A 12581-nucleotide genomic window follows, 5' to 3' on the forward strand; every position below is an offset into this window, starting at 1 on the left:
CAGTACTGGTTGAGAGCAAAGTGCCCGTTTTAGGCTATGGAAGGCTTCTTCAGCCGCTAAACTCCATTTAATCATTACGGAGTCTTTCCCTTTTGTAAGATCCGTCAGGGGGGTAGCGATGGCTGCAAAATTGGGTATGAACCGGCGATAATAGCCGGCGATCCCCAGAAAGGCTTGCACCTGCTTCTTGTTGACAGGTTGCGGCCAGTCCTGAACCGCCTGAATCTTATCGAGCTGGGGTTTAACAATACCCCTCCCAATTACATACCCCAAATACCGGGCTTCTTCTAGCCCAATGTGACATTTCTTGGGGTTCGCGGTTAGACCTGCCTCCCACAGGTCGTCAATCACAGCTTGTACTTTCTGGAGATGAGTCTCCCAGTCCAAGCTGTAAATGACAATGTCATCCAAATAGGCCGAAGCGTACTGCCTATGTGGCCTCAGTACTCGATCCATCAGTCTCTGGAAGGTCACCAGTGCCCCGTGCAGTCCAAACGACATATACACATACTGAAATAGACCTTCCGGCGTAGCAAATGCCGTCTTTTCTCTGGCAGCCTCCGCCAGAGGGATCTGCCAATACCCCTTTGTTAGGTCTAGGGTCGTAATATACCGGGCTTTTCCTAACCGATCTATTAACTCGTCGACCCGGGGCATAGGGTAGGCATCAAATTTTGAGACTGCATTCAGTTTCCTGAAGTCATTGCAGAACCGGATGGTGCCGTCCGGTTTAGGAATTAGCACAATCAGGCTGGACCAAGCACTGTGCGACTCCTCAGTGACACCTAACTCTAACATTGCCTTCACTTCTCGGGAAACGGCTTCACGGCGCACTTCCGGGATTTGGTAGGGTTTTACGTGAACTGTGACACCAGGTTCCGTTACGATGTCATGTTTCATTAGCGTAGTCTGCCCGGCTTTTTCTGAGAAAAACTTTTGGTTGTGAAGTAGAAACTGCCTGACCTCAGTCTTTTGCCGCTCCGAGAGAGTCTCTGCAACCCGTACCTCCGGTACGGTATGCGAGCAGACGGGACGGGCCAGCTCCGCTGACAAGGCAGACCGATCTTTACAGGGTTTTATCAGATTTACATGATAAATCTGTTCAGGTTTCCGTTTACCTGCCTGGTATACTTTGTAGTTTACTTCACCAACTCTTTCCTTAATCTCAAAGGGGCCCTGCCACTTTGCCAGGAACTTACTGTCCACCGTGGGGACCAGGATCAACACCCTATCTCCGGGTGCAAACGTACGGATCTTGGCGCCCTTATCATAGATTTTTTTTTTGGGCTCCTTGAGCCTGCATCATGTGTTCTTTGACGATAGGCATCACAGCCGCAATACGGTCCAGCATTTGTGTGACGTAATCTATCACCGTTTTAAACGGAGTGACCTGACCCTCCCAGGTTTCTTTTGCAACGTCTAACAGTCCGCGAGGACGTCGGGCGTACAATAACTCGAAAGGCGAGAATCCCGTGGAAGACTGGGGTACTTCCCTGATGGTAAAAAGCAAATACGGAAGTAAATAGTCCCAGTTCTTCCCATCCTTGTCTATCGCCTTTCTCAGCATCTGCTTCAGAGTTTTATTGAACCGTTCGACCAACCCGTCTGTTTGAGGGTGATACACGGATGTGCGTAATGGTTCGATTTGTAACAATCGGCAGAGCTCCTTCATTACCATGGACATAAAGGGTGTCCCCTGGTCGGTGAGTATCTGTTTTGGTATACCGACCCGACTAAACACATGCACCAGTTCCTTGGCAATTGTCTTGGTGGCCGTGTTACGCAAAGGGATGGCCTCCGGGTAACGAGTGGCATAATTCAAGATGACCAGGATATGTTGGTGTCCATGTGCAGACCGTGGAAGGGGCCCAACTAAATCCATCCCAATCCTCTCAAACGGGACCTCAATAATAGGTAGGGGTACCAAAGGGCTACAGAACCAGGGCTTAGGCGCAGAGGCTTGGCAGTCAGGACAAGACTCACAATATACACGAATATCGTGATGCATGCCTGGCCAAACAAAACTGTAATATCCTTTCGGTGGTTTTCTGGACTCCCAGGTGGCCTCCCATCACGTCCGTGGGCCAGGTCCAGCACCTGCCGCCGGTAGGGTTTTGGCACGACTAATAGTTGCACCGTGTCTTCCCCCTTTTTCTCTATCTGATAGAGTAAATCATTCTCCAGAACCATGTAAGGATGTTATGATGAGTCACCGAAGGAGGAAAAAACAAAATACCAGCTAAGTCCAGAAAAACCAGAGAGGTTGGCAGCTATCGGATTGCAGACCCCTGAACCTATCCACAACAACTAGCAGTAGCCGTGGGGGGTTCCTACGGTGCCCTAGACCCCTCGATCACAGCCGGAGAGCTACATAGCCTAAAGACAGAAAGGGGAAAAACTAAACTGCCCCAGAGCAGACCGAGTGATAGGAAAAACTGGCACTGAAGTCGCTAGGCTTCAAAAGACTATATCAGCACTCAGGTATATTCTGAAGACAGAGCAAAAGATCAACAGATCAGAGACAAAAATGGAATTCAGCTCACCCCCAGCCGGGGATGGCAGAACTCCCAAAAAACAAGGCAAAACAAAAACAAAACTGAAGAGTACAAAGCAGAGCAGAAAAACTTAGCTTTGAGACGCAGGAATCAGACTGGTCTCCAAGAATCCAGCAGGAAAATCACCAGCCAGGAAGAAGGCATCGGCAGTCTTATATCCAGTCCTCAATTCCAGCCACTCAGTTATCATCTAGCTGCCCAGGTGTTTGGTAATCAGTCTCACTACCTTCCTTCACCAAAGGAGGGAGTTCATCAGACCTCAATGATGAAGGGAAAAATGAACTCACAACATAAGGATATGCCAGCCTAGAGCCAGGTTCTACGGGTACCCCATTTATCACTTTTACATTTGTCCTAGCCTGAGAAAGGGTAGGATCCTTTATTTGCTCGCTTTGGAAGTCATCTTTCTGAACTTCCAAATCCGGCAAACGGGGAGGTGGACGGCTGTCGGCCTCCTCTTCCCCGGTCTCCTCCGTATCACCCGCCATGACTGAAAATGCAGGTTATTTCCAGCAGACTCTTCCCCCTAGTCTTCCGGGGAGACCTCTTCCAGGGGTTCGGGACCCACACGCGCCCTGGGAGAAGAATCATGTACACTATTACCCTGGGGTATCAACTGATTCTCCCACAATTGCCAGAAGTGGGGAAAATCCCGGCCCAGGATAACATCATGCAATAACGCAGGGACGAGTCCCACTTTATGTTGCACAGACCCATAGGTAGTAGTAATGCATATGACCGTGGTGAGGTACGAACAGGTGTCTCCATGCACACGTTACAGAAAATTTGTCTGATGGTCCAGTCGGGGCTGACACCAGACTGGCCTTCACCAGAGTCACCACACTTCCCAAGTCTAACAATGCCACCACATTTTTTCCATCAACAGTTAAATCACACAAGTGTTTTTCCACATCCTTTTGACCGGCATTCACACTCACTACCTGTGCAACCATAGACATGCGGTTTTTACAGTCTGTGACGTCGCGCTGCATGGGTTCAGAAGTGCGCAACAATGTGTCCCATCTCTTGGCAGTGGAAACACCTAACGGGCCCCTTGCTTAGACCATAGTTCGTTACTCTCGGCCTCGCAGTGCGGACAGTCCCGTTTTCCTCCCCCACCGTCTTAGGGATTTTTCCTTCTCCCCTACTCCCTGGAACAGTCTTACTGGTTGCACGTGGAGACGATGAAGAACGAGGTGGGGTAGCGTCGTCTCGGAGTCCTTCCGCCACGGAGTAACGTTCAACCAGATCCACCAGTTGATCTGCCGTCGTAGGATTTCCATGGCTTACCCACTTCATCAGGGCTGGCGGTAGAGCTCTCAGGTACTTGTCCATGACGACTCTCTGGATTATCTCTGGCGCTGTCAGCACCTCGGGTTGTAGCCACTTCTTCGTCACGTGGATCAGGTCGAACATCTGTGACCGCGGTGGTTTATCCAGCTGATAAGTCCATTGATGCACTCTCTGTGCACGGACAGCAGTCGTCACTCCCAGCCGGGCCAAGATCTCGGCTTTCAGTTTGTCAAAGTCCTGCGCGGCTTCAGGTTCTAGGTCATAATATGCCTTTTGGGCTACACCGGAAAGAAACGGGGCAATCAGGCCGGCCCATCGTGCCTTCGGCCATTTTTCTCGCACCGCCGTCCGTTCAAACGTGGTCAGGTACGCCTCGACGTCATCTTCGGTCGTCATCTTCTGCCAGTACCGACTCACGAGAATCACTCTCTACTCGGCTTCCAGATTAACCTCAGGTAAGCTTGCCAGGCGCTGCGCCACCTGCTGGAGAAGCGAACGATCGGTACGGTAGCTGTCATGTCCACCAACTCCTTCAGTTGGGCCATCATCACCCGATTAGCTTCTTGCTGGACGGCGGTGGACTGTACGTGCGCTTTCACCACGTCCTCCATGCTCATGCTTCCAACGTGATGCCCGCATTCTCCACCACAATGTGATAAAACACTCCGGGTATAACTGACACTAGGTCAGGTTTATTAGGTGAAAGCAATGCATAAAGAAAAAAACCATAAAACAAATCCTTGCCTGTCCGGCACTAACTAAACAAAGTACAACCTAACTACCAACTGGCGGGCTTCTCCCGTCCAGCCAAACCACAGTTGCAGTGGGCACTACTTTCACTCACGTGTGTCTCTCACACAGACAGGCTCTCTGTGTTCCCAGGCTGAGACACTCACACAACCACCTGGCATCCTTTTATATCCACCTCCCATTATTCATTAGTCACCAGGTGAGATACTGACCAGACTAGGCCACATAGGAAAGGAATCTGGGCGAGATATACCTGCCCTCATCCACTATTCCCACATGATTCTCACAGTACCCTTAGAGGAATTTTTGAAGTCAGATTTGCTTCTGGGTATGTTCTTGTTATAAAAGTCTTTTGCGATATTTGATAAATATGGGAAATCTTTAGACGTAACACTTCCTGCCTAAAACTAGTTTTCCAATTTTTTTTTTATGCCATCTCTTTTCTGAAATTATTATATGACGTTTTGATTGCCATTTTTAAAAAGTTGCATAATGATGACAAACTATGAGAATGCCGGGACCCACCTCATCTCATTCCTCAAAATAAAAGTGATCAATTGGCACAAACTGTTTTAAAAATGGCGCAGAATTGCTATTAGTGTGACTACAAACTAAAAAATAACTGAGCGGGGGGATTTCTCATTCCCTTAATGCCAACATAATTAGTTGTCAGTGGCATTGGTGCCTCTTTGCTCTTTTGGTGCCGGCCCAGTGGATTTTCCATCATCTGCAGTGCATGGGCCGAGGGTGCGCGAACCCTTAGGACGGGTCATGTGGATCCGTGGGACGAAGCCAAGATTGACCCTCGGATTAGGCTGTGGAGTTTCAGGTGCCGAAGATTCGCATTTTTTCGCTCTCCGGTATATCCAAAGTCTGATGGAACATGACGCTACTTATTTTTGGTGGATTTTCATGGAATCTGTGTATAACAGGAGGCATATGGCGGCTCGGTGGGGGCTTATAAAAGCCCTAAAATGTAAGAAGCACTATTATTACAACCAGGGGCCTAGCGCTAGTGGCTGCAGGGGTTGCAGTCGTACCTGTGATCTGGAGTGTAGGGGGCCCATTTCAGGAGACCGATACTGCAGATTTTACCTGTGGGCCTCATCCTTTGCAGATGTGCCCAAGCCCTTACTTTTGCTCACATTCATAGGTGGCTATGGTTTTGGAGATTACCACTCTTGAGCTGTGTCTGTCAGGACATGCTGGGGGTTGTAGTTTCCAGCTTTTACATATGTGCCTCCAGTGGGTCGGATTTCATTGCTCTGCCTCTGCTGCAGTTATGGGCTGGTTCTTACATGGCCCCAGTATGTTTTTCATTATTACAAGCCATTGTGTCCCATTCACCTAGTCTTTACAAGTTTGTAAAAAGATCCAACAGGAGGCTGTGGCACTTCAGTCTCAGGTGAGTGAGAGCTCACCCTGCCAGCATAACACAGCCCCTCTATTGTGAGACCCCTTCCCTTATTATTCCAGCCACTGAGCCTTCACCCACAACTTCCCTGGAAACCCACCAGCCATCGGGTGCTGACTCCAGGGTTCATTTAGGAAACAAATGGGAAGTGATCCCCCCCCCCCGCTGTTGTCTCAGTTGGTTTGTTCCACAAGAGGCTTGGGAGGCAGTGAGGGTAGAAGGACACAGAATTAAGTGAAGCACAGAGGAGGAGAGACAGTGCAGCAGAGTCAGGGCAGGCAGTAAATCAGGGAGACAGCAAAGAGGGGGCTGAGACTGGGGGCCAATCATTGCAGCAAGGTAAAGGGGGATCCTGCAGTGATCCTTAGCCAAACTGGGGGGATCCAGGACTCCAGCAGCCAAAACTGCAGGGCACTGAGGACAAGGGAGCAGGCAAGGCAACTACTCCTATACTACATGTGCAGCCAGGATCAGCTCAGGACTGGAGACATGGGGAGCTGCTGCTGGCAATGAGAGATCCAGGAAGATCACCTGGTAATCACTTCATGCATCCTTGGATCTGAAAGTCACACCTGTAGCAGGAAGGAGGATCAGGGTCTTCTGAGAGGACAAGTTCTGGGGGACATTGGGAATGAGGCTGCTGGAGAGCTCTTATCTGGCTCTGCTGCTTCTCTATCTGCCAGGTGAGCGCATTGCTACATTGTTGCCATGTTTATTTATAACTTCTGTATTGCTACATTGTTGCCCTGTTTATTTATAACTTCTGTATTGCTACATTGTTGCCATAGCAAAAACCCTTGTATCCCCCCCATATGTTCTTATTTGTGGGATTCTTTAAATTGATACAATTTCTTATGGGATGGAGCATTAACCCCTTACTGTAAATGGACATGAAACCATTAAAGGGCTCCTCACGGCTGTTCTATCCAGATATAGGGTAAAAGATGATGCAAAGGTTTCTATTAGACCAGATGCGATCTGCATGGAGATTGGTGTTGCTCCTGCGTCACTGCGCTATTGCCTATGCAGGTACCTGCGGAGTCTGTAACCAGGGGGACCTGACTGTTTCCATTGACCACACTGTGATGAGAAATGAGGTGTTCATGACCGGTAGTGTCCGTCCCTATACCCGGCTTCAGCCCTTGCTCTTGAATCCAATGCTCTCCCATTTATAAATATGCGAGGGTCAATATCCCCCCCGTCCCTTTAAATGGGACTTTACGTATAAGAATTGTGATTCCACTTGTTGACGCACCACTATTTTTCTGTTGCCTGTATATCTGTAGGGGGGACTGAGCAGTACACCGGTGCTGTGCCTTTTGCGTTTGGATCTGCTGTATTATTGCGTGCCATGTGCGGTTTATTATTTCTGTACCAGCTCGTCTGTAGATCTCGCCCGTCTACGTACCGTGCCCATTGTGCTGCTCGGTATTTGCAGGTCTCATCGCTATACTGTCCAGTGTCGGGTGAAGTCCTCCGTGGTGATCGTGCCCTATACACTTACATTGGCCTCATTATTTTGTGCATTCATCCCGTGGGACTCGGGACGCGTGCAGAATTCATTTTGAATGATATTATGTTGTATTGATCAAGAAATTATATTTTCCCTTCAATCGTAGCTTTTTGGGGAAAAAACACGCTCCTGGGCATTTTTACTGCAGTGAGAATGACTCTGATTGTAGAAAACAACATTTTTGTTCATGTTGTGACTTATCGTAATGATTAGTGGAGAGAACATACTCGCCTTCTGAGCCATTACACGGTGTCGATTACTGAGGAGCTAATTTTCATCCGTCAGATTAGACCTACATCGGCGTCCCACGACGTTCCTGTAGATTTCCCACCAAGGTGCCAACATCTGTCTTACACCACAGCCCTTATCAAAGCCACTGATTATTGCCTTCTTTATTTTTTGCATCATTAGTTTATTTAACATGGGCAAACGATAAGTAATAAGTGGCAACTCAATCTGTCGCGCTGTAGAAGGATTGTCTTTGGTCATATCAGTCCTATATCTCATATACACACTCAGGCCATTTTCTAAGAATCCACTTAGGTGTGTATATGAAGTGAGAGGAAATGGAAATACCTGGAGGAACACCCCCCCCCCCCCCAAACACGGGACATGGAAAAACTCCTTACTGATGTTTGGATTTGGACCAAAGAACCAAAAGCAACATTGCAAGCCACCGAGTCAAACTGATGCAACTTGACAATTTTCCATCAGTCGAATGTCTAAGGTTCAGGCTTTATTATTATTTAACGGCCTTAGGCTTGATCTCGAGCCATGGTAACTTGATACATGATCGATCTTCCTACAGATCGTTTTTGTGGAAGCCTAGATGAGTCCACCGGGGTCTTCTCCACCGTTATCTTGATAGTATCCAGCCATCGGGTTGCTGGTCCTCCTCTTCGCCTTGTTCCTTCTATTCTTCCAACCTTGATGCCCTTCTGCAGTGATTGATCTTTTCGTATGATGTGTCCACAGTAGTCAAGTCGTAGCCTGGTGATGATTTCTAGTGACATGTTTGACTTGATTTGTTCCAAAATTGATGTTTTCGTTTTTTTTCTTGCCATCCATGGTATTGATGAGATCTTTCTCCAGCACCACATTTCGAAGGCGTCAATTCTCCTGTGTTGTTTCTTTAGCGTCCAGGTTTTTCATCCGTATGTTGCCAGAGAAAAGACCAAACCACATCCATCGCCAGTGACACCTTCCTTGATATGAAGACCTTGTCCAGTAACGTCATTGCTGATTTGCCCATGGCTAGTCTCCTATTGACTTCAGGTGTCGTCGCTGCATCTCAAGCTATCGATTTTTGAATAGGTTGACGTCCTTTACAACGTCCAGTTCATCACCGTCCGTCTCTAATGTGTCCCGGTCTGTAATTCTATAGAAGGCCTTCTTCACGTGCTACATTTTTTCCTGCACGTTTTTCAAGGACATAAATGCTGCACTTTACTGTACTAGTAACGTGAGCGAGATTTCTGAAACAATAAACCCACATATTTTACGCTGGCGTTTTCCTGCTAATACTCTGATTTTTGGTGCTGAATAATCTGCTGCAAATACTGTGTGCACAGACCCTTCAGCTCCTAATGACCTATTAACCCTGTATCTAACCACCAAACGGTGTCAAGCACTTTACAGGATGCTGGAGCCTTTTGATTTTGGGAATTGTTGGAGGGATCATCTCGTCAGTGGCGGACAAACAGGAGAGGGCCCTTGTGCAAAAGTACCATAAGGGCCCGTTGCAGTCCAATAGCTCCTCATAGCGCACAATGTCACCTGTCTTTGAGGTGGTAGTGGCCCCTGTGTAGCTGCACAGATGGCACCACTGATATGTCCGCCCCTGCATCTCATGCACCTCTATGTTCTACAGCTTCTTGTTGATGGATTCTGCTGTAATCTCTTCTCTTCTTGTTTCAGCTGATAAATCAAATAGATTTTTATGCAATAGATGATGTTTCTTTTTGGGTCCTAATGGCGTCACTTCTTCTTCTCATGTCTCATTCACTATAGGGGTGATAATCTTCCCAAAGATGATGAGGAGCTCACCAGTGGGACACTGCTTGGTTTCTGAATTGAATCGCTCTACAGTGCGTAGATTGCCCTTCGGCAACCTTGAAAATTCCCAAGCCTCCGTCCTGAGTTAGCGAGAAACAAAACCGGCTATTGAACGTCCATGTAATGGGGAACGTTATGAGAATGAACAATTCTCCCATCGCTCTGGGAACAATGGGAACACATGATAAGATGTCAGTGCGTTATGTGCCATCCAAAGCCTAGAATGGAAAGCCACAATCGTGTGGTGCCACTTTGGGCTGATGGGCCTCTGACTCCTCGGTCTGTTGGGCCAATGCGCAGCTTATCTATATAGCGCCCAGAGCATCTACTGTACCCAATACTTGGTGCGGTTCTCCGTCACATGCCAAATTATGGCGGTATTAATTCCTAAAAGAACTTCTTGTTGAGGAAGCGCCACATGGCGACACCAAATGCTCACAGGTTTGTATAATGCGCCTTAGGGGGTGCAGATTGAATCTGTGGAGGGTGATGCCTTCTCGCAGTGATTACTGATGATTCAGACCTGCCACATTCGGATTATTTCGTTTAATGCCGGGGTTTTCTTCACAAGTTTTAGGTGACATTTTTACAAAATCTAATTCCTAATATTGTAGTCAATCCCATGTGCATGTCCTACAGGCAGAATTACAGCAGCTGCCCCATGACGCCACTGTCCATCAGCTCCATGTTGTTTCATAGTCTGCAACAGATCACTCTGTGCACAGGCTGTCATGGTTCTCGGCAGCACATACTCCCTTGCACACGACGATGTGCTGTCGAGAACATTGAGGTTTAAGCAAATGTAAAAATAATTTCACCCAAAGAATTGAGCGCTTTGCTTGTTAGTCGGATGATCGGCTGTCTCTTTACACTGTTCACCTATGGGAGTAGTCTCTCATTGAATTTACCCTGACAAGAGATTGTATATCTCCAATTCTGGTCCCATGTGTGCCAGGTCCTTACTAGTTTCTCTATAGTAATAATCACTTTATGGTAATCAAAGAATCTGGTACCACACAATGGTATAAATAAAAAAAACATCTTTATTGACATAAAACACAAAAAACATATGAGTACATAAGAAAGGTGTCAAACCATTTGAAATCTGAAAGTGTCCGGAAGAAGCAGTGCGAAACGCGCGTCGGGGCAGAAGGGACGCCCAGGGATTCCCTCCAGCTGACATTTAAAGGTACATAACCATTTCTTTGCTCACTCTGCCTGCGGTTAGCGCCGTTGAGAGACAGACATACATTGGAAGGCGTTGCTATCAATGATCAATTTAATATATGTCGGGCATAGACAATAGTATTCAATATATCACTTCCATTGTGGGGTTTTATTCCCCCTTTTTTACTCTTTCATATTTCATATTCGGGTGTGCTTAAATGTCTGACAAGTTGCTGAGGTGGGTTTTTCCCATGGACTTTTTTTGGTCTCTTTTCTATGGTTTAACACCTTTCTTATGCACTCATATGTTTTTTGTGTTTTTTATTTATACCATTTGTGTGGTACCAGATTCTTTGGTTACCATAAAGTGATTATCATTATTGGTGGTATATTACCCTTAATTGGGAATTTGTGATTACCAGGCAACTTTTGTGATTGCATAGTTTCTCTATAGACCAGATACTATTCACAGCTGAGATTTTGCTCCACTTGCAGGCAGTTTGGGCAGGCAGTGCTCTGCACGGTTATGGGTTACCCCATGACCGCCTTGACTGTATTATGGCTACCTGCACCCTCCTAGTAGTTCTATGGCATCCGTAAAGTCTATGGGGTCGTACTGTACCCCGTATGCCTCCAAATTCACACAGGAGCTTATGGGAGTTTTTATTGATCTGTTGTATCTACCTGGAGTCTGACAGTAATAAATTATGGCTCAATCCCTGTTACCGCGGTAAAGAGAATACTTCTGTATGATATGAGGATTTACAGTATCGGGATGTTCTTATGTGTGCTTTTCTATTGGAAAAATTCACTTGGGGGAAAAAAACTAAAATATCAAGAAAATGCACGGTCCTTAGCCCTGCTTGTTTTTTTTTTTTTTTGGTTTTTTTTTTTACATTGATTTTACAGTGGATCTGCTTCAAAAACCCTCATCAGATAAGCCATGAATACGATTCAGTGCGAACGCTGAAGCTGATCCGCTTCAAAATCTGTGTCAAAAGACTCCATGCGAACACTCCCTCATTGCTATAACATGAGTGTTTGCTGCATTTCTGCTGTGAAAACGTCACCCAGAAAAAAAAAAAAGTTATCAAAAACCTCTGCAAAAATTCTGTTTGCATCTGAAAAAAAGATCAAATGATGGCTCTAAATAAGAAAGCGGAAGGAAAAAAAAAAATGCAACTCGCTCTATGGGGACAATGTCTAATTTTAAATGAATGAGAAATTGTTGAAGTTTCGTGTGTTTTTTTTTTTTTTTTTTCTCATTTCTTCTTTTTCAATGTGGATTTTGCCTCAAAATCTGTGATGAAAGCCAGGTGAGAAGAATGCTCCATGTGAACATGCCCTTACACTGGTTCTCAAGAGACATAAGTGGCAATAGACGTGCCTGGCCGCGGCTTTATCTGCCATTGTGAGCGATGATGATGATGATGATGGTCAGCTTTATGGGTCTGTGCACACGTTGCGGATTTGGCTGCGGATTTTTCCGAATCCGCAGATAAAACGACCTGCGGATTTACTGCAGATTTCCTGCGGATTTTCTGCAGATTTTGTGCGTTTTTACACCCTGCGGATTCCTATAATGGAAGAGGTGTAAAAACGCTGCGGAATCCGCACAAAGGATTGAGAAGCTGCGGAAAATAAACCCCAGCAAATCTGCGCGGAATTTTCCGCAGCATGTGCACAGTGGATTTGGTTTTCAATAGGATAACATGGTAATGTACACCGCATGGAAAACTGCTGGGGATCCGCAACGTGTGCACATATCCTTAAACTGATGTTAAAAATGAATATCCGTAATCACCGACCGAGTGCAGCCGTCCACATGTGTGAT

General features: G+C 46.6%; 1 protein-coding gene across 1 annotated transcript in view; it reads left to right on the forward strand.

The window, feature by feature from the left end:
- The first annotated feature begins 6236 nt into the window (after positions 1-6236).
- LRP4 (LDL receptor related protein 4) overlaps positions 6237-12581 on the forward strand; it is a 65255-nt gene continuing 58910 nt past the window's right edge. Inside the window, exon 1 of the mRNA XM_073541637.1 lies at positions 6237-6695. Coding sequence (XP_073397738.1) covers positions 6644-6695 — 52 coding nt within the window. The 5' untranslated portion in view covers positions 6237-6643. The remainder of the gene's footprint in view (positions 6696-12581) is intronic.

This window comes from Dendrobates tinctorius, unplaced genomic scaffold, assembly GCF_039654945.1.
Source record: "Dendrobates tinctorius isolate UK_male_01 unplaced genomic scaffold, ASM3965494v1 ptg000124l, whole genome shotgun sequence".
Classification (NCBI taxonomy): Eukaryota; Metazoa; Chordata; class Amphibia; order Anura; family Dendrobatidae; genus Dendrobates; species Dendrobates tinctorius.